General features: G+C 35.2%; 1 protein-coding gene across 10 annotated transcripts in view; it reads right to left on the bottom strand.

Moving 5' to 3' along the window:
- HDAC9 (histone deacetylase 9) overlaps positions 1–27,753 on the bottom strand; it is a 998,074-nt gene that overhangs the window by 547,130 nt on the left and 423,191 nt on the right. For all 10 annotated transcript variants that reach the window (XM_059933969.1, XM_059933965.1, XM_059933959.1 and 7 more), the window contains exon 3: positions 22,019–22,081. In XM_059933969.1, coding sequence (XP_059789952.1) covers positions 22,019–22,081 — 63 coding nt within the window. The remainder of the gene's footprint in view (positions 1–22,018; positions 22,082–27,753) is intronic.

Genomic DNA, 27,753 nt, shown 5'->3' with positions numbered 1-27,753 from the left:
AAAATATATTTAAAGCAATAATGGCTGAAAATTCCTGAACCTGGGGAGAGAAATGGACATCCAGATCCATGAATTCCAAAGGATCCCAAATAGATCGAACCTGAATAGAGCTATACCAAGACACATTATAAGTAAATTTTTGAAAGTCTAAGACAAAGAATTTTAAAAGCAGCAGAGAAAAGAGAGACGTTGCATACAAGAAAACCCCTGTAAAACTATCATAAGATTTCTCAACAGTCTTTTCATGCCAGGAGGGAATGGAATGACATATTAAAAATACTGAAAGAAAATAACTCTCAAATAGGAATTCTATACCCAGCAAAGGTGTTGTCCTTCAGAAATGAATAAGGGATAAAGATTTTCTTGAACAAACAAAAGCTGAGGGAGTACATTACCACCAGACCTTGCTTATAAGAAATGCTTAAGGGAGTTCTTTGAGAAGAAGTAAAAGAATGCTAATTAACATGATACCAAAAAAAAGGTAGAGTAAATTTTACTGGTAATGGTAAATATAGAGTCATAGTTAAATTCTGCAATGTGGTAAAAATGGTGCATAACTCACAACTCTAGTTTAAAATTTTAAAAAAGAATGTTACAAAAATAACCATAAACAATAATCTGTCTTTAGACAATTAAAAAACATGTAAATTGTAAGAGAAATAATCTAAAATGTGAGGGAGAGAAGAAGTAAAGTATATGAATCCTATTAAAGTTAAGTTGTTGTAAGTTTAAAATTAGTTGTTATAAGTTTAAGATGTTTAATGTAAGCCTCATGGTAACCACAAGGGAAAATACTGTAGTAACTACACAAAAGAACAGGATAAAAAAGCTAAAGCACACTGATACCAAAAGACATCAAAACACAAAAAAAGACAGAAGGATAAGAAACAAGGAACAATAGATCTACAAAACAACCAGAAAACAGTAGTCTTTACCCATCAATAATAAAATGGAAACAGCAGTCTTTTACCCATCAATAATTACTTTAAATGTAAATAGATTACATTCTTCAATCAAAAGACAGAGAGTGGCTGAATGGATAAAAACACAAGATCCAACAATATGCTGCCTACAGGAGATTCAATTTAGCTTTGAAGGCACACATAGACTGAGTGTGAAGAGATGCAAAAAGACATTTCAATCAAATGGTAACCAAAAAAAACTCAGAGGCAGCTATACTCATATCAGACAAAATAGACTTCAACCTACAAATGATAAAAAGAGAAAAAGAAGGTCATTATATAATGATAAAGGAGTCAATACATCAAGAAGACAAACTGATTGTAAATATTTATTTGCCCAGCATCTGAGCACCTAAAAATATAAAGCAAAAACTAACAGAGCTAAAAGGAGAAATAAACAACAAGACAATAATAGTTGGAGACTTTAATACTCCACTCTAAACAATGGAAAGATCATTCAGACAGAATCAGTAAGAAAACAGTGGATTTGAACAGCATTATAGATCAAATGAACCTAACAGACACATGCAGCACAGTCTATCCAAGAAAAGCAGAATACACATACTTCTCAAGTACACATGGAACATTTTCTAGGATAGATCTTATGTTAGCCCACAAAACAAGTCTTAGCAAATTCAGGAAGACTGAAATCACAACAAATATCTTCTCTGAGCACAATAGCATCAAACTAGAAATAATAAAAAGAGGATAACTGGAAAATTCATGAACACATGGAAATTAAACAACACTCTGCTGAAAACCACTGGATCAAAGAAGAAATTGAAGAGTACGCTAAAAAGTTTCTCAAGACACATGAAAATGGAAACACAACATATGAGAACTTATGGGATGCAGCAAAAGCACTTCTACGAGGGAAGGGCATAGCAATAAAAGCCTACATTAAGAAGCAAGAAAGATCCCAAATAAATAACCTAACTACATGCCTTAAGGAACCAAAAAAAAAGAATAAACTGAGCCCAATGTTAACAGAAGAAAGGAAATAATAAACATCAGAGCAGACATAAATGAAATAGAGAACAGAAAAACAATAGAAAAGATTAACCAGACTAAGAGTTGGTTCTTTGAAAAGTTAAACAAAATTGCAAACCCTTGGCTGGACTAAGCAAGGAAAAAAAAAGAAAAGACCTAAATCAACAATATTATAAATGAAAAAGAAAACATTACAATTGATATCACAGAACTTCAAAGAAGAATAAGAGCCTACAATGAACAGCGATATGCAAACAAACTGTACAACCTAGAAGAAATGGAAATAGTTTTAGAAACACACAACTCATCAAGACCAAATCAGGAAGAAATAGAAAATCTGACTAATTTAAATAGACTAATTACTAGTAAGGAGATTTAATCAGTAAGAAAAAATCTCCTAACAAAGAAAAGTGCAGGACCAAATGGCTTCACTGCCTAATTTCGCCAAACATTTAAAGAAGAATTAACACCAATCCTTCTCAAACTCTTCCAAAAAAATCAAAGAGGATTTTTTGGGAGGGAACATTTCGAAACTCCTTTTAAGAGGCCAGCATTATCCTGATACCAAAACCAGAAAAGTACACTACCAAAAATGAAAACTATAGGCTTATATTCCTGATGAATATAGATGCAGATATTCTCAATAAAGTACTAGCAAACTGAATTCAACAGCACATTAAGAGGATCATTCACCATGATTAAATGGGTTCTATCCCTGGGATGCAAGAATAGGTCAACATACGCAATGTTGATGAATCACATTGATTGAACAGAGAAAGAATCATGATCATCTCAACAGATGCAAAAATCATTCAACAAAATCCAACATCCATTTGGATGATAAAAGCACTTAACAAATCAGGCACAGAAGAAATATATCCCAACATAATAAAGGCCATATATGACAAATCCATGGGTAACATCATACACAAGTGATGAAAGGTCGAACGGTTTTCCTCTAAGATCAGGAATAAGGAAAGGGTGCCCACTCTCATAGCTTCTATTCAACACAGTACTGGAAGTCCTACTAAAACACTCAGGCAAGAAAAAGAAATAAAAGGTATAAGAATTGGAAAGAAAGAAGTAAAATTTGTCTCTATTCGCAGATGAAATGATTTTATGTATAGGAAATCTTCAACTCAACAACAAGAAAAACTGTTAGATCACTGAATTCAGTAAAGTTGCAGGATACACAATAAAAGTACAAAAATCACTATCATTTCTATACATTAACAAAAAATTTTTGTTAAAGAATATAAAGAAATTGATCCATTTATAATAGCATCAAAGGCAATAAAATACTTAGGAATAAATTTAACTAAGGAGGTAAAAGATGATTGTGCTGAAACTACAAGACATTGATGAAAGAAACTGTAAAAGACACAAATTAATGGAAAGGTATCCCGCATTTATGGATTGAAATTAATATTTTTAAAATGTCAATACTACTGAAAGCCACCTACAGATTCAATGCAATCTTTATCAAGATTCCAATGGCATTATTTTTACAGAAGTAGAAAAAAGTCAAAATTTATGTGGAACCACAAAAGACCCTAAATAGCCAAGGAAGTCCTGAGAAAGGACAAAGCAGGAGGTATTACACTTCCTGATTTCAAGCTATAATCTAAGACTACTAATAGTATGGTACTGGCATTAACAAAAAAGACAAGTCAATGGAACAGAGTCTGGAGGCCAGAAATAAACCCAAGTGTACACAGTCAACTAATATTTGACAAGGGAGCAAAGAATACTTGATGAAGAAAAGTCTCTCCATGGTGCTGGGATAATTGGATATTCACATGTAAAAGAATGAAACTGTACCTATATCTTATACCTTTCACAAAAATTAACTTGAAATGGATTAAAGACTTAAATGTAAGACCTGAATCCATGAAACTCCTAGAAGAAAACATAGGAACAAAGTTCCTTGACATGGGTTTTGGTAATAATTTTTTTGGATATGACACCTAAAGCATAAGCAACAAAATAAAAAATAAACAAGTTGGACTACATCAAACTAAAAAGCTTCTGCACAATGAAAGAAACCATCATCAAAGTGAAAAGACAACCTGTGATAGGAGAAAAAATACTTGCAAACTATATATCTGATAAGGGGTTAATATCCAAAACATATAAAGAACTCAAACAACTCAACAGCAAAAAAACAAATAACAATTAAAAATGGGCAAGGGACATAAACAGACATTTCTCCAAAAGAGATATATGAAAGCACAAAAGGTACATGAAAAGACATCCAACAACACCAGTCATTAGGAACTGCAAATTAAAACCACCATAGGTTATCACCTCACACTTGTTAGGATGGTTATTATCAAAAAGACAAGCAATAACAAACGCCAGCGAGGATATGGAGAAAAGCAAACCCTCCTGCACTGTCGTTGGTGGGATTGTAAATTGTGGAATACAGTGCAGAAGATCCTCAAAAAATTAAAAATAGAACAACCACATGTCCAGCAATTCCACTTCTGGGAATACACTCAAAGATAACAAAAACACTACCTCAAAAATATATCTGCACCCTCATGTTCAGAACAGCATTATTTACAATGGCCAAGACATGGAAACAACCTAAGTGTCCACAAACAATGAATGGACAAAAAAGTTGCACATACATACCTTGGGGTGGTGAAAAAGTTCATTTGGGTTTTTCTGTAAGATGTTACAGAAAAACCCAAACAAACTTTTTGGCCAACCCAATTCAATGGAATATTATTCAGCCATAAGAAATGAGGAAATCCCACCATTTGCAACAACATAGATAGACCTTGAAGGCATTATGCTAAGTGAATAAGTCAGAAAGAGAAAGACAAATAATGCATGATCTCACTTTTATGTGTGGAATTTTAAAAAACTCATAGAAAAAGAGATCAGACCTGTGGTAACCAGAGATTGTGGTGGCATGGGTTGGGGGGAGTGTTCTGGAGGAAGAGGGGGAATTGCAGGAAGGTGGTCAAAAGGTACAAACTTCAGTTATAAGATAAGTAAGTACTAGGGATGTGATGTACAATGTAATGGCTTCAGCTATCACTGCTGTGTGACACACAGGAAAGTTGCTAAGAGAGTAGATCATAAGAGTTCTCATCACAAGGAGAAAAAATTGTTTTCCTTTATTCTTTCCTTTCTTCTCTTTTTGTATCTACATGAAAAGGTGAATGTTAGCTGAACCTATTGTGGTAATCATGTCACAACAGATGTAAATCAAAGCATCCTGCTATATGCCTTAAACTTATACAGCGATGTATGTCAATTATTTCTCAGTAAAACTAGGAAGAAAATCACTTCCTCATGGGTCTTCTTAGGCACTACTCAGCAGCTGCTGTATGATGAGGCCTCAGGACAGTGCTGCTATCTACCTTTTTTACTTGACTGCATTATCATCCCTCTATTTCACTCAATGGTACTCTTAAATCTGAATTTATTTAATCTTAAATTATCTTTTGAAACTTGGGGAGCTATATAAACACTGAGTACTTCTCTCACCTAATTTAGTTAAATTAACTAAAATTCTTCCCATATCTTCATAAAATTACTTCTCATCTCTCCATAAAATGCAAGACCCTACACACATTACACAATACATTGGCTTTACAGAAGTTTAAGTTGTAACCTGTCCAACAGGACAGGATAACAATGGTATTATAAAAATAGAATACTGAATATAACATCATTTGACTGTAATTTTACAAGTTAAATATATTAATTGTTCCCAAAACAGTTAATTAATAGTCTGTCCTCTGACACTGATCTGTGATGCAAACTCTGCCTGCCATCCACCAAGATATTAAAAATAATTCTGTATTCTTGTCCTTTGATCTATGCGACTGTGTCCCTGCCCAAACCAAACAATCATAATTAATACAACTTTGTATGACTTGGTAGCTACCCTTCTTCTCCTAATTTGTTGTTTTACAAAATTGCCACACTTACTCTTACATTAGCATTTTAGAATTTAGTATGCCATGTTCTCTGACAGACCCTGTTAGGATTTTATCTGAATTTGTACTAACATACAAAAAACAGAAGAAATTGATATCAGGCTATCTGAAGCAGGGAACTGAATGGCTGCTGGAAATGGAAAAGAAGTGAGAATTACAGACTATATAATAACACACAGGTTACTTACTATATAATCATATTAAGTACATTTGACTTTTGAATTATGAATGGTCTATTTTTTTTTTAAAGTTAGCTGTTTTAAAAACAAAGAGATTTATAGATGAATTTTGGAATAACTAATTTTTAAAAGTAGTCTTCCTATTCATGGTCACGGAATAACTTAATTTTTTTCTAGTTTTCTTATATGTCCTCAATAATTTTATCAATTTCTCCATAAAAATTTCAGTTGGTATTTATAAATGCTATCATTTTTATTACATTTTGTGCTTGGTTATTTCTGGCATCAAACAATCTTTTCAATTTTTTATGTTGTATTGAACTTGTACTGAGCAACCTCAACTGAGCTCTTTATTAGTTCAATTAGTTTCTTTCCCTTTAAAAATCTTATATCTCTTGTTGAATGTTTATGTTTTAGAACATCGACTAGGACCTCCAAAGACAAAGTTCTTGACATAAAAGAGAATGTGTTTTAATCTTACCATTAAATATAAAGTTTCAGATAGGGTTTTGGTTTATAACACTTTTTTCTTCTATTCTTAGTTTAGTAGAGTTTCTATTCTGGAAAGGTACTGCATTTTATCAAATGTTTTTCTGCATCTAATGAAATGATCATATGGGTTTTTCCTTTAGTCTGTTAACAGGTGACATTCACTGATAGACTTTTTCCCTTTAAGCATTCTGGTGAAATTATTTCTCCATAAAAGAAAATCCAAATGGCTAATAACATATGAGAACCATTCAGCTCCACCAGTAATCAGTGAAATTCACATAAAAAAGTAATGTGCCATTTTTCATCTCTCAGTTTGGTAAAAATATCTAAAATCTGACAACATTCAGAGATGGCAGGGGTGTGGGAAAAATGGTTCTCACATATATGATTGGTGAAGCATAAAAATAATCTCTACTCCATTTTGATTCAGTGCCCAAGGAACATGACTGGGCAGTAGATAATGAAATAGAAAGATGTTCTCTTCCCTTGTCTACAAAGCAATTTAATATATTTTCTAGTCATCTAAAAATGAACTCATAAGGTTTTCTAAAGTTATATCCATATTCAGGTTTAGCACTATCTGCTGAAAAAAAAATTTTTTTTTAAAGAATCATTAATCTTTCCAGGATAATGATGTGGAGGTAATTTTCATTTAATTATTGGGATAATGAATAGTGAGAGTTGACTCTTGATTAAAATCTGAAGGAAGTGATTTTAAACTAGGGGCATTGTTTTTATTATGTTTAATCATCAGTTGCCTGAGATTGTTTATACTGTTTTCCTTCTTACACTATACAAGTTAGGTTAAGTTGATACCAAGGTAATTTTTTTTAACATTTTTTGTTCATCTTCAGAAAAGAAAACAAATGAGTGTTTTCAATTTACTGTGTTTATAGCTTTAAAATTGTATTCCTTTGGAAATTTGCTTGAACTAATCCTTATTTCTTGGTAATGGTTAATATAAGAATGAGAAACTTCTGAATCCAAGGTCAACCAACCCTGATTTTTTTCCATCTCAAAATGATTATTACAGCACTTAGAAACTTAACTTGGATTCCTAATGATGAGAAAATACAATTGGCAGCATTTGCAAAGTCACTGAAAGAACATGGGCATGCATTCATTCCCTGTGCTCTACTAAGCTGAGTTCAATGGCTAGGTTGCAAAATTTTGTTTTATAATCCAACTCCTTTTTTGGCTCATACTTATATTTTTAACCAACTCAATTAATTTTCTGAGCCTTAATGCCCTTAATTTATCCTAACTTGTGCTGAGTTCACGCCTAAACCAGGGCAAAAGGACTACCACAAAAAATTATGTGTCTTTTCCCCACATATGTTATATCTATTCTTTTCATCATTCCTCTCCCACTAAGACATAAATATATTTATTTCATTCTTCTCCTTGAATAGCTCTGTATACAGATTGATTCATTCCTTCCATCTGTTTTTCCTTAGTATCTCACTCTGTGAATTCCCTGTTCTGACATTTTACTTCAGATAATTTTTTAAATTACTGATACCTTTGGCATTCAAAATTTGATCAGTAAAGTGTTTACAAAAAAAAAAAAATCTTCTTTCATTGCCCCCTTCTCAAGAACATAGCCAATTAAATAGTGACTGAAAAAATGAAGATGAGTTCTAAATAGCAATGCAAGGTGCAGAAATGTTTCAAATTGATACTGTTGTTAACCCAAAAATCCATTCATTTTTCTCCTTTATCTAAGAAAACTCTCTTTACATAAAAAGTATCACAAAGAGAAAAATAGGATTAAATGTGAAATGGTGTTTGAATAACATAAAAGTACACCTGTAATCATCTGCACAACCAAATTTACTCTTCTCCTTGGATAAAAAAGAGTGCATTTACATTCAGGCAGTCTTAAATTAGCTATTTCACACAACATTTTGAATGCAGACACGTATCTTATGAAATTTCTATTGGTATTATTCATTGAAAAATCAACTCAAGTAAGAACATTCTAAAATTCCCTTTGTTAAGAATAATTGAAACATTTAAAGGTTCATATACATATTGTCGAAGCACTGGGGATCATTCTTGACTTACATTCTATAATAAATAATTTAAATTTTTGAGTCAAAGTTTCTAACATCCTCAAAAGTCTGTATTTTTCAAATTTACAAATAACTGAGGACTTATTTTCTACATAAAAGAAGGAAACATTTCAAAAAATCAAAAACAGACTGTGTACAATACCACTGTACTATTTAATCATTCATTCATTCATTTAAAAATAGTCTCAGGGATCAATTATGTGCTAGGCACTGCAGGGAATAAAAATAGAAGTAAAACATGATCCTTTTCCTCTTGGAGCACATAACTAATTGGGGGGGGGGGAGGAGACACACGTACATAAATAACCACAGTATAAGACAGAAAATGGGCATGTTCTAAGGGAGTAATAAAGGATTATTGGGGATGGAGAGGAGAGAGAAGACAGAGAGGAAAGAAGAGAGATTAATATTATGACTGGGGAAGTATTGCAGGGGACTGGGGAAAATTTAGAGATATAGAGACATTTGAACTGGGCTTTGCAAGAGTTAGAATTTCTCCAGTGAATACTAGGTGGAATAAAGCAGAAGGATATTTCAGAAAAAGGAAATAGCTGATTAAATATATAAACAATAATAAGAGATAAACAAGAAATCTAGCTTAAAAATATAGCTGTCAAGTACTCAATAAATATTGATTGAATAAGACAATCTTTGGAGAAAAAAAAGAAGGTAGCTGTTAACTATTTTTCACAGCTACACTGTGAATCCAACAAAGCATGTTGGCCAGGAGTCTGGCTCAGTCCCAGTCTTCTTGAGGCTAGAGAAAAATTGTAGCTGACAGCCTTCCCCTGGCTCTCTCACCTACCCGCTAATAAAGGTTTCCCCATCCCTTCCACAAGGCATGTCAGTGGAGTTTAAAATAGCCTCAGAACACTTCCTGCTCTATTCTAATTGTGCTTTCATTCCATTTGACTTAGACCAATTGGAATGCTGAGGGAAAACCCCATGAGGCATCAAGCATGTGAGATAATGTGTCAGTCCCTCAAAAATGTTTGTGCATTCTACTATGTGTAACCATCATTGTTCCCTACCCATGAGAGAGCAGAACATGTGGGGAAAACAGCTCCCAGCACACTGCTGTTTCTTCTTTTTGAAAAATAGGTCTATCACCTCCATGAAGTATTTCCTTGCTCAACTATTGCAACAATTTGTCACAAATCTATTCACTAGCCAACACAAGGAAGATTATGTATTCCAAACATTTTGTTTGTAAGTTACAGTTCTACAGCCACCTAACAAGGTTGCTATTTGACCCATGATTTCCCTGAATTAAGTACCTGGCACACTGTAGGCGCTCAATAAATACTGTAATTTATACTGTATTTTATACCCCTTAAAAAATGTGCAATATTGTGTTCATGAGAAAATGTTCTCAGACTTCTCTTCTCCCCTATGAGGACATATTGTTCCCCTTCTTTTTGGCCCCCAGGGAAGAGGAATTATTCACTAAACTACTAGGATGGTTCATACTGCCTGGGTAAGAAGTTTCAGCACAGTTGAGGTAAGAGTTTGAATAGAGGCAAAGATGAATCTTTAGGAAGGAGCAAAGGTAAGGAGTTCTACAAGGTCCTTAATTTCCAGTCAACAGCATTAATCCTAGGAAGAGCTCAGCTGATTCAACAGTCTCTTTGGAAACTAGAGAGACTCATAGCCAACAGCCTTTCCCTGGGGCTTTCTCATTGACATGCTGATAAAAGTTCCCCCATTCTTCACATAAGGCAAGTGGAAGCTAAAACAGCTCCATAACATTTTCTGTTCTTTTCTAACTGTGCTTTCATTCTATTTGGCTTAGCCCAAATGCATTGTTGATGGAAAATCTACTTTCATTGGGAAGATGTTCTTCATATCTTAGCATCCTCAAAAGGCTTTACTTGACTACCATAGCTAATACCACCCCTGCTACCAGTCACTTTCTACTCCATTTTTCTATTTTGTTTTCCCTTAGTACTTATTACTATCTAAAGTAGCCTTATCCATCCATCATTCAATTGAACAGTCTACCATGTGCCTCCTTGTCCTATTTCATAGGTAGAGCCTCTATTCCTAGAACAGTACCTGGCTCATGGATGACTCTCAAATATTTTTGAGTGAAAAGATGGACAGATGAATGACTGTTTTGCCTCAGCTTCCAAAGCTTCAAACAATTACATCACCTTCCCCAAACCTTCAACCTGCTAATTAAGAGTGGTTGGGATGCAACTGGTTCCTATAATTGCTTCTACTTCCACCCTCTGAATTTATTTACATCTTGGCTTCTTTGAGAATACACTTGAATTGCTGTGTGTTTCCTGTTTTTGTCCATCATTTTGCAAATTCTTAATGATCAGTGGATTCCTTATATTGAGCACAAGCACAAAAATATTTATCTTTTAAAAAGATAATATGTTTTTTCAGTAAATAATTGGTAACAAAATTATGAATATTCCTACAGAGCTCTAAATTATTCATTCTAAAGCATTTTGACTAAGGTGTAATATGAAACATACCACTTTAACATTTTCATCATCTAATGATGAGTTAATAATCAGGAAACACGAAATGTAAATTTAACAGATTAAAATAACAATTCTTATTTTAAAGCAAAATATCAATTACTAAGTTCTGAATTAAGTGCACAGTTTAAGTAAGATAATAGTTCTCAAATGTGAAACTGTACATTTTACTGTACATGAAAACTGTTGGGCTCATCAAGAGTTAGGTATACGAAAACAACTAACAGAGGCCTGTATCAACTTTTAAAAAAATATATTAAGATTTTATTTCATCTATTTAAAATCAGTAACTTACATGAATGCATCGTAATTATAATCTTTTATAGCTTTATTTTATATATTGCCACAATAAAACCAGAAGCACAGATGATATATTTTACAGGCATTGTAATGTATTATTAAAAGTCATTTAGGATGCATATTCACCTATTTTTCCACACCTTATAGCCAACCTGTATATTCACTGTACTTAAAACATGCAATTGTCTTTCATAAACCATCTCTTAAACCCAATCTTCATGGGATTTTAAAAATAATCTATATCTACTAGAGGAATTTAATAGAATTTAGACTTACTAGCTTTAAAAATTTCTAATATTTTTCTTAATAACAGAGTCATTCTTGCAAAGTAAAAAAAGAAAAAAAAAGGTTGTGCGTGTGTGTATGGGTGTATAAAATGCCATTTTCACTGGAAGGGTCAACAGCAAGGAGCCCTGTTTATGAGCCATATTAACACCAAACAGAGAGCTTAGCAATGTCTGTTTCTAAAAATAAAGCCTGAGTGTCTCATGTTGTCATCATCAACCAGAGTCTTCTGTGCTCTGTGACAGAAAGCATCAAGGCTGCCTCTCTGCCTTTCCATAAGCATTATACATCACTATCCGAAGGCCTCCCCTCTCTGTCAGAGTGGCAGTGATAAAAAGAATTCTGCAATCACCCTAAGCACACATTTAAACATTATTGCCCCTTAAGCAGACAGTTATCATGTTGTTTTGGCAGCAGGAAGGAATCTGTGGTTTCACTTGAATGTTATTCTTCTTTATTTAAACTACTAGAAATAACCCAAAAATGACAGAATGCTCTTTCTATAAATAATCATTCCAGTGTAGAGTTATATTAGGAGGTAACTCAGATGGCATGATAACGGCTAACAAGCTAATCTTAGACCTGCGATGCCATAAGATAGAAATACGGAGCTAAGAATAACTGACCCAAAGGAGTCAGCCTGCTAAAGAGAGCCACAGACATGTGGGCATTTGCAGATTTTAATGCATTTAATGATCTTCTGAAAGCTTCTTTCCCTTAGGAAGGCAATAAATTATGTTGGTCATTAACATGACAATCAATAATGCTTTTACAATGTATTGATTCATAAAGATGGCTTGAGATCCTCAGAGCAAATAGAATTATAAAAATCAGTTGATGGAAACCAAAGAGTTGGGTCTTGAATATCCGGATTAGCATCTAATTGGTGAATTTTATGCATAAGCCACCTATAGAACATACAATATTCATCCAAAGAAATAAAGTTTAACTCAAGATAAAGAAAAATGTAATATCAAATTGGACACTTCCATCCAATTTTCACCCAAAATGTCCAAATTGGACCCAAATTGGACCAATATATATTCAAAATAGGCAGAATCTAAATTTTGTTAGATCATTCCTTGGCTCAAAAATCTGACATTGCATGTTGAAAGCAGGACTTGAGTGGAGACGCAAACTTTACCAACCTCTCCTTGCCCCCATTTCTAGGTAAAGACCAGGGTGGGTATAATTCAAATACTTTGGTTGAAAGAAACTGAGCCCCACGGAGCCAACATTTGAAAAAAAAACTTTCTCCAGCTAAAATACATTAATAATCGTGTTCTTTTGAAGTGGTATAAACCTTACCTTTATGCTTTGTGAGATGTTACTGTGAGCAATGGCAAACTGCATTGGGAATATTGGTTCTGTCCACAGTGTCTGCTCATTACTCCATGTATTATCAATCTCATAGAGTTCTGGAGGTTGCCTTAAGTTGGTCTCAGCTCGGAATCTTGTTAACTTACTCCAATTTAATTATCAAGCTCTGGAACTGTGAAGTAAGGCTGCTCCAGAAAACCTTTCAACAGATTTGCTTATGTGTGCTGTAAACCTCCCAGGACTAAGAAGTGTACCTAGATGTTTGTCTACAAGTACAGCTGACTCCACATTTTTAGCACCAAACAGACGTGAAAAACATTATCCTATGCTAAATATTTGTCTCTTTGAGAAAAAGTGGCAGGGACATGGTAAACAAGCATAAGTTCATACCTGACCCTGCCAGCTCCTAGCCATGAGGACCAACCATCAGTAAGTTCATTGAAACTATGTCCTCATCTGCAAAATATGCTACAACTACTGTATACCTCTTCCAGCTGTGAAGAGTATTGAATGATAAAACAATGCCTGGTACAAATAAGCTTTGAAACATTAGCTCATTATATCAATAATAAGAATGACAATGATTTTTTTAAAAAAAGGTGAGAATATATAGGTCCAATCACTGACCTCCTAAACTGAGACTAAACAACTGGATCAGAGTGGAATGTGGCAGAAAAAACACAAAAATGTTAACTAATACTGATAATTGTTATTTCTAATCTAAAATGAGTAGTTCCTGATATAAAATCACAGACTCAAAATACATACTTGAATTCTATTTGTAAGCAGATTCAAAAAACATCACCAAAAATAAAACTTAAAATCGAGTTCAATTCACCAAGAGCTTTTCTAGTTCACCCTATGTGGAGTTCCCTGAGAACTTTCTGGGTAAACGTGTTTCTACTAAAGCAAGAACTCCCAGGCCACAATGTAATTTAATGGAAATTCAGTGAAATTTTCCCAGGTTTCTTTTTTTGCTTGCTTTTAATTTCAAATTTTGAAAAAACTACATGGCATTCTCATATTTTAACCGAGTTTGGAAATGTCGTGCCTTAGCCATCCACCAAAACTTACCTCGAATAATTGAAAATGACATCCACATGGCTACAATTGTGTCAATACTGAATATAAATTACGAATTGAACATCTCAAACACAAGTGGTAGACCATGAGGGGAAGAAGCAAAAAAGTGAAGTTCTGGGGTATTTCCAACCATATCAACATGCAAAGAGTTTAATCATAAGTAAATGACTAGTTACACTCTGTGGTTTGGTAAATTTCCTTCTTCCTTAAATGTAGTTTTTCATTGGATTTAATTATTGGGTATTTTTAAAACACCATATATAAAAGGCCCATCACTATGGAAAATTTAACATGGAAATAATGAATAGAACTGATATTTTTATAAAACATAAGAATGACTTAGTTTTGTATTCATGAAGCACCTAAACAAAATGTTCTCTGATAACACTTAAAAGTATACTCGTTTAGTATTGTAAAAACACTTGTTTAAATTAAATTTGTTTTGTGCAACTGACTTAGTGGAAGAAGAATGGAACTAGTGGGAACAAGGCATTTTCTTGTCCTTTCATATCCCAACTGTCAATCTCCCAAGATTACAAAAGGGAAAACTGTCCGTTGTAAGGGCATTTCGCCTCCCAAGCTAATAACCACTAGCACCTCAACTTCCTTTGAAGAATGGGATAGACCATGGCACTGACACACTGTTTTGAAGCACATGCCAAAATATCTTTGAATTTCATCTAAAGAAAGCTTGTTTTAAAAGTCATTTTCGTGGGCTTTTATTCCAATTAAATTGTTTTCAAAGTATTCCAATTCAGGAAAAAAAAAATGTTAAAATGTAGTTAACCATCCCAGATTGTTAAAATTGTTCATTACTCTCAAAATGTAATAACTGTAACAACATACTGGCAAAGAAATTGTATTTTGAATATTTTAAAGAAAACCCTCCTTAATATACTGAAAAGTTTACATATTATTAGATAAATTCCTGTTAATGTTTTCTGTATCCCTCAAAGCCAACAAGAAATGAATATTTTACTCAAATTTCTAATAAATGCTTGTAATGCACCAGTCCACAATGTTGATTTTCCTCCTTTCTAAAAAAATGACTTGCAACCTAGAGGCATCCAGTCTTCTTCCACAATTAATTTCTATTCAATACTATTAAAATTTTTATTGGTGTTTAAATGGATGCATATCTTCATGAAAATGAAGTAACACAATTCAACTGAAAGAGAAATTACATAGCCCACTTCCTTCACTTATTTGTATTTTGAGAAATTACAAACTAAAGAAAATTACAAAGAAGAAAATTCCAACCACCAACAAACACTGTAGCAAATACTGTGGTGCCTAGCCAACATCTATTCTGCTCACCCTTTTTTCTTCCTTATAGAAACTAGATGATTAGCTGTAGCCTCCACCTTCCCTGGCTCAGTCATGGTCCTAAGGAGCTATCATAGGGGTCTCATCCTTCTTTTCAATGACTTGCTAATATATGGGCAGGTGATGCTCTTTTGGTCAATGAGTTATGAAGGAAAACCTGCTAGAGAAATTTTGGGTAAAAAACTTCCTTCCTTAAGAAAACATCCAAGGAAGCAAAGTTTTCTCATCTATGTCTCTGGAATTTACCGTGCATGTAGACAATGCCTGGAACTGCTACAATCAACCTCAGACTATTGGAGGAAACAGACTTAGGATGATACAAACTCTCAGGCCAGCAGAGAAGAATAGTTTGAAGAACCTGTTGATATTACTGACCACCCTGGTGCTGCCTGAGTACCATGCTATTTCACTAAATGATAAATTCCCTTGTCATTGTTACTTCGAATACGATTTTCTGTTACTCGCGATGGGAGACAACCTACCTTATATACCTACTACTTACAGTTAATCACTGTTAGTATTGTGGCATAGTAGCTTCATGTGTGGGTGTGTAAGAAACACTTTAGAAAATATATGCATATTATAAAAATTCATACACAAGGCAAAAACTCATGACAATGGAAACCAAAGCTCCCCTCCGACCACCTCCTCGACCACCACCACACACAGTTTTTCCTGATTTCCTTCTATTTATATATGAATTATTCTGGGAGATTGATAAATAAAATATACTCTTATAAAATGAGATCATATCACCAAAGTTATTTTTATTTAAAAAACATTAAATTTAAATGAATTTAATAATGAAAAACTGTAACTGAAGGGACTATAAACATACTAAATGCTTCCTTCCTATATGAGGTACTATTTCCAAAAAGATATCTCTAAGATTAAATGAAGACACTACTAAAAAGAAATCGGTATTTAGATCTTTTTTTTTAACCACGTGTTTCTATTTTAAGCAGCAGGGAGTCTGTCCCTGCTCAGAAAGGAGATGATATTAGCACTTTCACACATCCTTGCATTTCACCTCTCCCCAGTGCCTCATATGGATGAGAGCTTTATGAATATTTTTTCATTGCCCTACTTCATAAAATTTGCTTTCTCTCCTACAAGCACAATCTCATAGTTGTTTAAAAAGGATTCAATTTTTGCCCCATTAACCTTACTATGCTTTCTGTACTTCCGACTGGATTTCATTTTTTGCTTTTGTTTCAAGCTCATTTTTTCATCGAGTGGGTTTCCCTGTCAAGCAGTCTAGGTCATGTTTGAGAATGTCGAACTTGCCTACCTATTTTCTCTATACTTTAATAACATCTGCCCCGGGTGGAACACTGTGTTGTACTTCTTTTTCAGCTTCAGAGATTTTTCTCCATTATCTTCTGGCACTGAGTGCTGGATAAGTTTGATAAGCCTTCTAGAGTTTCACACATTCCCTTCCTCCCCCCTCTCCCCCACTGTAGATCTTTGCCTTACCTGCCTGAGCCCCTGAGGAATTATTTATCATTTGAAATTCAATAGCCCAGTTAGGCTATGTCTCTGTGCTGAGCACTTGCAGCAAATTTTCCTAAAAGACGGGAGTTCTTTCAATCTGCAGATTTCTTTTTCTTGTTTCCTTTTCAGTTAAATAATCTTTCTTCATTTTTACAAAGTGATCTTCTATTTCAACGTTTTGGAATATCAACTTCAAGGACATAAATAATCTTTTCATTACATTGTCTTTGTCTTTCTTATTATGGTCTTCTCTCCAATTGCTTTAATCCATTTTCCTTTTTCATTCCCTCTGTCTCCAGCCTTTCCCCTTTGTTGGTAAAGATTGTCACTGGTGCCTATCGTTTCCCACTATTTCTAATGAGTATTTCTGTTCTATAATTATGTTTTCATTCTAAATTTGTTTCCCTAGACCTAAAATATCCTTTTCATCCCATTCTACTGTTTTATCAATATCATCTCATCTCTGAGCTCTTATTTTATGGAATTTATTTTCCTATTAAGGTGCTCTATTTGTGGGGAGCAGTTATTAGACAATTCCATGGATTCAGTGAAGTTGATTTTCTTTTTTCTTGGTGGGATCTATAAGATTAGTTGGGGAAGGGTATTTCATTGCAAAGAGCTATGGGTCAGTTTTCCAATTTAGAGTGTTGCTCTGAAGTCTTCATTTCTCTGGAGACGCAGCGTTTGTTCACCTTCCTCCACTTCACCAGTTTCTCTTCCAGAATCCTTTCTACTATTCCTCAGTTACAAGAAAAAACACCACCACCACCAAAAGCTGAGGATATCCACTCAGTTTGCTTCTCTCCAGATACAGGAACGTTAGTGAGAATTTTCAGGAAGTTGTCCTCTTGTCAGTAAAATTCTAAGGAGGAACAGGATTCAGGGCCTGTTAAGTCTCTCTGTTCTGATCAAAGATCCCTGCTTCCCTTTTTCCCTTGACTACAGTTTCTGAGATATGTTGCATTAGGTCATATTTTCTTCGCTCAGTCAGTGCTGAGTACTGTGTATGGGGTTGGCGGTGGGTTGCTGGCTTATACTATTTTAGGGTCACTTCATCATCTATCTGTGGTGAGACATTATGTCGTACATTTCCAAATTTCTCATCTCCAAAATCAAAACTCACCATTTTAAATTCAGAATTTGGGCTTATTATATTCTTGTGAGGGGTTTTATTGAATTTTCTTACTTAAAGCACATAGCAACAATTATGCCACCTGTGTCACCCACAGAAAAAAAAAAATACTCATTCTTGTCCCCATTCTCAATGGGCCTACTTATATCTAGCTTTTTGATTGCTACGTATCAAATATTTCAATTGATAACAGCCTTGTAAGTGAAGATAACCTGAGTTAGAGAACAGCAAAAATAGTAATTATGGGGAATACCAGAAGTGATTCTTGACATGACAGGAGCATTTCACAGACTTACATTTTCATAATTAGATTCTGCTTTCCAAGTAGACATAAATGACTACTGAATCTAAAATGTTCCTTTTCCCTCGACAATACACACCACGGAGATAAAAGGATTCTGAAAGGGTGAAGAAACATTTTCCTTAAAAGAAATTCAGAATTTAGATTTAAATGTTTTTCTTTTGTACCCAAAAATAAGAATGTATAGTGAAAACACGACTTTTCCTTATTGTAAACGTATTTTACACTGATGCTGTACAAACTCTAGGAAATTCTTTCATAATAATCATTCCAATATTGTCTGGAAAGCTCTGCTGTCCAATGCATTAAGCAACATGCCTGGCAACAGAACACCCCGAATTCTGCCAGCTACTGCTGAGTGACCTGAGTCAATGTTTGCACATGCTTCAGCTTCTGCCAGGTATCACTTATATTGGCCCACACAAGCCACAAAAGCGGAGACTGACCTGGCAAAATGTGTCACTCGTACCAAATTCCGAGATTCAATATTACAAAGCTTTTTATTAAAAAGATATTAACAACAACAACAACAAAAAAGATATTAACAGACTACATTGTAGAACCTAATTCTACTTTAGATGTCTAGCCTGGCTGGGTCAGTATTAGGAAAAAAATGGAACCATATAAAACACTTGCAATTTAATAGTATATAAAGAGCTCTGAAGAAAAAAGTCATCTAGCTTAATGCATAGTATCCAATACAACTAGAAAAACAAATGGGAACTCTAAAGCAACGACTAACAACAAAACAAAGCTTTTTAAACAATCTCAAGAAATCTGCTGTTGGGGTCTCACTGTTCAATTACGTATTCTGCAGCGTCTTTGCCTTTGACTATTAAGAAGACATTTCACAGAAAACACACACATACCCATGCTACTCTGATTTAAAGTCACCATTTGCCCAAGGAAAGAATTTAATTCTTATCAGAGCAGGGAAAAACAAAACAAAAAGCTGGTTTATAAGATAACTAAAGAAAATTTATCAAAACTAAAAGTCATTCCCCATGTGACATGCAATCTAGCTCCTCTGGCTCATTCAGCAAGATAGACGTTGGTATTGAAGAGCCAGAAACCCAGGTTCATTCATTAAAAATAGCAATAATAACAGTGAGTGCACACGTTAATGACATGTTACCTTTGAACTTCACAGAAATGCCAAGAGGTAAGCAGGAGGACATCATTATTCTTCAGTTTACAGGTGAGTAAACCAGTTCCACAACTGGTTAGCAGCAGAGCTCTAGCTGGAACACAGAGCTTTCACTCCTGGAGCAGTGCCCCCTCCACCCTGCACTGCTACAATATATCTTTTTCTCTTTCAGATCCAAAGACTCCATCCATTTCTAAGCCTATCAATCACATCCCTGCCACTGGTCCAAAAGCGAGTTGAACAAGATTTGTAGCTAAATGTGGACAAACACACCCTTAATTTAGCAATTAACGTAAAGGGCAAACCCTATTGATACGGGTCACCAGCGTCACCATCTCCTCCCCCTCCCCTGTATCAGTGATACCCAAAGTTTGCTGCATATTAGAATTGCTCAGGATTTTTAAAATCCCAATGTCCAGGATGTTTCTAATACCATTTAAATCAGAAACTCTAGGGGTGGACCCAGACATCGGTATTTTGTAAAATACTCCTGGTGAGGCCACCTTTGAGAGCCACTGTCTCAGAAGTATACAATAAAAACTAGAGGAATTAAATTTAAGGGCATATAATAATATATTGAACAAAATCAAATGTTACAGGACATGGTGGGAAGAATGCAAATGTTTTTATGTTTCAAAATTTAAAAATAAATAGAACTTGGAGTTTCCTTATTTATTATCAGACAGGTTTGGGAGTTGATGTCAATTGACATCACTTTTCGTTTAACAGCTGGTGCTTAAATGTTGCTTCCTGTAAAACTGACAATAGCACAGACAGTCTCAAGCGCTTCCCTGCTTGAAAATACTGTTGCTTTGTATAAAAATCATTAAATGTCAGGAAAATGACAAGCTCAACTGAAATTGGAGTAAATTTATGTATGATTATCAAAGACGCTGAGAAACAGTGAAGCTTGCAAACACCTGTAGCAAGGTTCAATGCCAGCAGACAGTATCTGCTTGAAAGGCACAGCTTTGTTTCTACCACGTGAAAGCAATAGTAAACTTGTAACACAGAGGTAAGGACTAAAAGGAAAAAGTGTAGTGCTGAAAACACATCTAAAATAGTAATTTTCATAGAGTTGCTGGATATTTAAAAAATAAAATGCTAAGTGACCAGTACCATCAGAGACATGCCGGCTGACCCCTCCGCAAGTTTTTGTCAACTTTACAGCCACAAAGATATAATAAACCATAATGAAATTCTGGTACGTTTGCTTTCGATAAGCAGGCACTACTAATTAATGTAAGTCCTGTTACTTAACTGTAAACACACCAAATTACACAAAATTGATATTTTATTCTGATTCATTGAAAAATTGGGGTCAACAGAAGGACCTTAAAATCGTCCTAAGTAACCAAGGTTTAAGAAAACTTGCTTCAAACATAGATCCAGAGATGAGAAGGTGTTCAATACTAAAACAGACATTATGCCAACCTGTGGAATATTTCTTTCCATTCTAGCGCTAACAAGTAAATGCTGCTTTATGCCGCATTCTTATCATGGAAATCTAGGTGGTGATCTATAATTACGATTAAGTGCACATAGGAACACAGAAGATGTGAGGGAGAACTTTAAGCCAATTTAGATGGAAGCACTCAGAAGAGAACCAAAACAAAAAGTCCCCCAAGCTTTAGGAACTAGCTGTAGGGAATAAATATGAAAAGCAACAATTACAAGTATGTGCCATCGCCTGGAGAGTCTGCTCTTTTAACAAACAGAAATTGATAAAGTTGCCAAGCTTCATCTTCCATCCGCACAGCTCCTTGAAGGCACAAGCACATACACGGGGAAACTAAAAATCGGAATCTGTTACTTATTCTTTAAAACGTTGCACCTGCATATAACACCTTTATATGTGTGTTATGCCGTCGCATCTGCCTGACAATGCTAGACTCCCCAAATGTTTTGAAGAAACTTAAAATAACCATCTGCTAATAATAATTTCATTTCATCCTTAAGCAGTTTCATTTTGGGCTTAGGAGAAAAAGCCACATTAAAACTACCTTCACAACTCCTGTAGCAAACACATTTCAGAAGGTAGGTCTATAAATAGAAGTGCTTCTGTAGGCACACTGTAAATATAAAATCATCCGGCTAGAGGAGACTGCAATGTAAGCTGCAGCCCCGATATGAACTTACCTGATTATTTTAAAGTCCCATTAGAATACGCTTACAATCAGTACAGATCTCCTTTTTCTAGTGGCATAGTCAGGCAAAACACCCCCAAGCACATTTTACTTATCTCAGTCCCATCCTTCATCAGAAGCTTAGAGATTTCATTCAGAAGCAGCCTGTCCCTGAGCAGACTGAATATTCACAGAAACAGTAATGGAAGGGATCTAAAACCCTCCAGACGCCAAGAAAATAGCAACATCAACACCAAAAAGCAGCAAACCCTTAACAGAGGTGCTTTCCGGAGCTTCATTTCCCAAGTCAGCCCCTTCTCACACGTAAAAGGTCTCAGTTATGAAAAAAGGGTCTTACCTGAGCTGATCATACTGTGCATTCTCTGCTGAGCCAAGAGCTGCTCTCGTCCAGCCACCCCATCTGAAGAAAAACACGAGTCAGTCTCGTAAATTGTCTGCAGCATATTCCAATCACTCTTACTTCAGCTACTGAAAGATTCATCGCTGCTCAGTACACGGGCCCCAGGAGTTACCCTGGCTGGTCCTCCCTCCACCCCGAGGAAAAGAAGCAGAGGATCAGCTTCAACAATGGTTTCCTCTCTGTTAACACACACTTTTCAAAAGACCTGGGCACTTTTCCCACGTTACCAACCTGTGTACAAAGCAGAAAGGACCGAGTGGATGCTAAGGCTCTCTGGAGTTTAGGCTACACCGGAAACTAAAAGCAGGTGGGAACTAGGAATGTGCTTCGGGGTTATTGCTTTGTCAAAATAAGTAGAAAAATATTAACTCTACCCACGAGAAAAAGAAACCAATTAAACCTGGCTTTTAGTTCCTCACGCTGCTAGAGTTTCGTTGTTAAGAACCGTCAGTCAGTCCTTCAAGAGGCTTCAGCCGGTGTCCTTCTCCTATCTGTTTGTGTGTGCCTCTTCCCCCTCTCTGGTCTCTCTCAGCTCAAGTTGGCTAAAGCTAGTGATAATGCATTTGCATATGAATCAACAACAGCATGGCCCACAGGCACAGAAATAGAACAATGGTCGGCCTGAGCCAAAAATAGGTCAAGCATGGCCGAGTGATTGGAGCCTGCATTAATGCATTTAAAAATACCCCAGCAAACCCAGCTGTCCAGCCTCTATCTTTCAAACCATAATTCTCTATTGCAGGGCCTTAAAAGCAATTAACTCTTTCCTCCCTCCAAGCTTGCTTTACACACTGTTTCCATACTGGCGATTCGCTTCCAAAGAAAGGAAGGGGAAAAAAAAAAATTAAGAATCATAGTTCTAAGAGGGCAAATGCACATACATTTCATTTCATTTTATTTTTGTAGTATGTGTTTTGGGAAGAGAGAGGAGAGAAGTGCAGAGCTCTGTATTGGTTCTAAAATAATACTGGAAGCTTTTGCTCATAATGTGGTTTCTGCCTCACCCACGCTCAGCAATCCTGGTGTTCTATTTTTGTTGCCTGTTTCTCTGGCTACACTGCAGTTGGCTGTAGCACTAGAAGCTTTTCTGCCTTCTAGTTTTAAGACTGACAGGAGATTTAGTAGAGGTAGTTTCAGAAAACAAGCACACCCCAGAATAAAATGTTTATGAAGGACTAGCTTGATTTTTTACTTGCTATTTTTGTAAGGCAATTGTCCTGTTTCACAAATCTTAATGTAATCTTAGTACCACCTATCAATTTTATTGCATTCAGTTTCTATTATATCTAAAATATATATATGTATATATATATGCACACAGCTTAGACCTAAAAACGTTCCATTTCAGCCTCTCAGGCTAAATTCAATTCACCTGCAAAAGTAAAAGAAAATGTTGGTACTTTCTTATGGATGGTGCAGAATAACAGATTATATGTACCTGTGGATCAATAAATAAATATGGTCAATCCCCAACTATGAATGTTCTGCATTCATTTCTACATTGATTGCCTGAAACACAGACCTCACTTTTCTATAGAAATAGCATTTGTAATAGTTGATAGATTCCCAGACCAACACACACTGTGGAATTCACCTGTAAATGAGCTATAGTATTTAGTACTAAAAATTCTATGGTCTCTGGTGTACAGTTTACATCATTTCTATCTGAGAAATAAATTCTGCATCACAAATTGGGTTGCTAGCATCTAGCCACTCCCAAGAGCAAACCCCAAAATGAAAAATCCACTGGTCATGGGAGCTCTTCTCCTTTTTCTAAACTAGATCAGCAAGAAAAAAATAAAACTCCTAAAGCATTAGTAGCAACAGAGAAGGAAGGGGAAGCAGCAGAGCATTTCAAGGTTCCCAGGATGATCAGGTGAAGGAGGGATCTTGGTCAAGCAGAGTGTGGGGCAGAAGAAAGAGAACACGGAGACAGACTTTTGGTGAAAAGGAGGAAGCATGTTAAGTCATTAGGCAGATAACTCACAGCTGAAGAAAATGGCACTGAATTTTCCTACTTTCATAGATTAACTCCTACTTAGTGTGCAATTATATTTGAACAGATAAATTATAAGAATTTTTATTAAAAAGTTATTCCAAATTACATTTGACTTAAGCTAAACATGAAAATCTTATGTTCCTGTCAATGGGAAAAACTGTTTAATTCCATCTGCTTTTGCAAGTAAACTTTCACTCAATTAAGAAACTGGTGTATAAAATTCCAGGGATGGAAATACTGTGGATCTGGCAATTTATCTCGGAGATTATGTAAGCAACCACAGCATTTTAGACCTGGGAGGAAATTTAGAGATTGTCTCTAATGATGTCCAAACTCTCTGTCCCCTAGGATGCCAAGGTACCTGGGAGTTGACTCGGTGTTCTCCAGAAGACGTTCTTCCCTGAACCGAGGCAGCCTCATTTTCATCTGTTTAGATTTGGGTATGTAAGATTTGTTCTGAATAATGAATTCTTATATTAAGAATAAAATTAAGAAAAAAATATGGGGTATGGTGACAGATGGTAACTAGACTTATCATCGCTATCATTTCGTAATGCATAGAAATATCCAATCATTATGTTGTGCACCAGGAACTAACAGTGTTGTAGGTCAATCATACTTCCAAGACAAATAAACTCATAAAGAAAAAAAGAGATCAGATTTGTGATAACCAGAGGTGAGGGGTAGGGGGATGGGAATTGGATGAAGGTGGTTAAAAAGTATAAAGTTCCAGTTATAAGATAAATAAGTACTAGGAATGTAATGTACAACATAATAGTTATATTATTATTATATAATACATAATTAATATATGATTAATATAATTAACACTGCTATGTGTTATATGAAAGTTGTTAACAGAGTATATCCCAAGAGTTCTCATCACAAGATGAGAAAAATTTTTTTTCTTTTCAATTTATCTTGTACCTATATTAGATGATCTATTACATGAATGCTCACTAAACTTATTGTGGTAGTCATTGATGATGTATGTAAGTCAAATCATTATGCTCTACACCTTAAACATACAGTGCTGTATGTCAACTATATCTCAGTAAAGCTGAGAAAGGTAAGGAAGGAACAAAATAACTGAAATCCACTCATCTAGTACAAATGATCTCCCTATTTTACACATGAAGAAAGTAAAGAGACTTTTTAGAGGGTTATGAAAGATGCAAAGGCACTCATTAATGGAGTTATGACTGAAGAGACTTGCTTAGTTTCTAACAGGTACTCTAGCCAAGCAGGTCTAGCATTCATGTTCTCCAGTCCACCATCTTGTCCCTTACAATGCAAATAATTATCTGAGATATTGAGAATAAATTTTAATACTATCTACTTATGAAAAATAGAATCACTCTTAATTGTCTCAGAGTGGTTTTAAACAGAATATGTAAAACTAGTGATAAACATAAGAGGGACAGCAAAAATCCTAGTACAGATCTTCCTTGACTTAAGATGGGGTTGCTTCCCGATAAACCTCTAAATGAAAAACATCATTAAGTCAAAATGCATTTAATATACCTAACCTACCAAACATCATAGCTAATCCTAGCCTACTGTAAACATGCTCAGAACACTTACAGAAGCCTACAGGAGGACTAAAGCATCTGACACAAAGCATATTTCATAATAAAGTATTGACTATCTCATGTAATTGAATACTGTGCTGAAAGTGAAAGACAGAATGGCTTTAAGTGTATCAGTTATCTACCCGGTGATCACTGTGGCAGACTAGGAGCTGTGGCTCACTACTGCTGCCCAGCATCTTCATAGAATATTGAAATTTCAACTGTGGTTTCTCCTGAATGCATATTGTTTTCGCACCATAGTAAAGCTGAAAAATCGTAAATGGAACTGAAACTCTGTGTAATGATTAGCCAAATCCATTTCACCTGCCTGGACTGATCAAGGTGTTTTAAGATTTGCATGTCCTCCAAGAGCACGTGGGCTACACAATAAGATGTTTGCCTGAGTAGTTTTCCAGGAACTTGGAGTCAGCTGCATGTGGTTTGAGCTGAGGTGGTTAAGACTGGGTAAGACCACGGACTCTTCAAATGGGCATGCCGAGGGCCCGTGAGGTGACCTTTTGAACTTGCAGAGGCCTGTAGCTTTGTTATACCAGCACCTAAAGACAATTACCGCACCTTTTTCCAATCACCTTTCCCATGCTCCCCACGCTCCCGAAGCTCCCCATGCCTCCCATGCCTCAGACGACCCTGCTTCTTTATTCTTTATCCCATCGACATCCCTAGCCCTTGGCCTTTGAGATTTGTTTTCCTGTCTCCTCGCTGGGCTGCCTTTCGAATAAGCCGTCTCTTTGCTGCACATCTCCAGTGTTTCAGCGTTCTGGCTTGCTGTGTGTCGGGCAGGACGAACTCGGTTCAGTAACAGAACCATTGACATTGGGGACCATCTGCATTGACGTAATATACATCTCTTGTCGTTTTACATTTAAATTATGCCCTCAATTTACAAAAAATAGTCTCAAAGCTTTTATAATAGTAAAAAATAAAATAAAACTCAAAAGAGTTAGTAATTCTCCATTCTCAGAGGTAGCAGGAGAGGGCAATCCACGTAGCACAGTATAAATAATGGGTCTTCTTCATTTTGACCAAGTTATTTAATTTGAGGTTTATTCATATTTCATCCCTGCATTCTTTCAGCATTTTTTGCCATTAGCAGTCTTGTCTTTCAACTCTTGATAATGAAAACTTAGAGTGAAAAGACATTGGACGCTTACAATAAAATAGATACCACTTGTTTCTGGGAGGAAAAGATAGCATTATTAAAACCTACCACCAAGTATATTGATTACGTCTATTATCCAATAATTTAAATATTAAGAAAGTTGAGGTAATGCTTCTCATATCATCTCAACAATGTTGGTAAAGAAATGTGACTAAGTTTCTTTCTAGGTATTTATAAAAACAATTTTACTGACTAGGAAAAAAGATAATAAATTTTATATTATAAGAACAGTAGGAAGCTAATACAAATGTCAGCCTAGAATAGCTGGGCAGTTTTTGAAATTGTAATATAATAAATTTTAATTCAATTTAATAAACATTTTGGAAATTGATCTAATTATATTTTACATTTATTTAAATAATAAGTGAAAAAGAATAGGGCAAAAAACCAGGTTCCCAATTTAATAAAAAATGGGAATGGGCATCGAATCCTAATGCAAAATGTCATTCAAGAATAATTATGAAAATTCCAATTCTTTTTATGGGTATATAGGCAAAACAAAAAAAATTAAACATTTAAATTCAATTTTAATTAAAAATTTAAATTATAGATTTAAAAAATCTACATGCCATCAAAATATTTCCACAAATAACATGACTGAAGACTCCACTGGAAAAAAGCAAAGGAGGTAGTATAACTAATTTATTCTACCACAATAATACATCCTCTGTTCATCTGTAACCAAGCACAGACTTCTCATGCAGTACCAAATCTTATGGTTCTAGAATCCAGGTGCAGTAAGATTTAAAACTTGTTTGCCTGAAGTACTGAATTGTGCTTTACAAGAAAGCTACAAATTACTCACCAAAAGCTGTAAGTGCCCCGCTCACTCTTTCTCACTCATGTTGCTGTTTCTCCCATCCTCACATTTCTCAAAGTACTGTCACATCAGTAAAGTTATACACACTTGCCTGCAGGCAAC

The sequence above is a fragment of the Balaenoptera ricei genome, chromosome 9 (assembly GCF_028023285.1).
Source record: "Balaenoptera ricei isolate mBalRic1 chromosome 9, mBalRic1.hap2, whole genome shotgun sequence".
Lineage (NCBI taxonomy): Eukaryota > Metazoa > Chordata > Mammalia > Artiodactyla > Balaenopteridae > Balaenoptera > Balaenoptera ricei.
The sequence above is the reverse complement of the archived record's forward strand: the minus strand, read 5'-3'. Positions and strand labels throughout refer to the sequence as shown.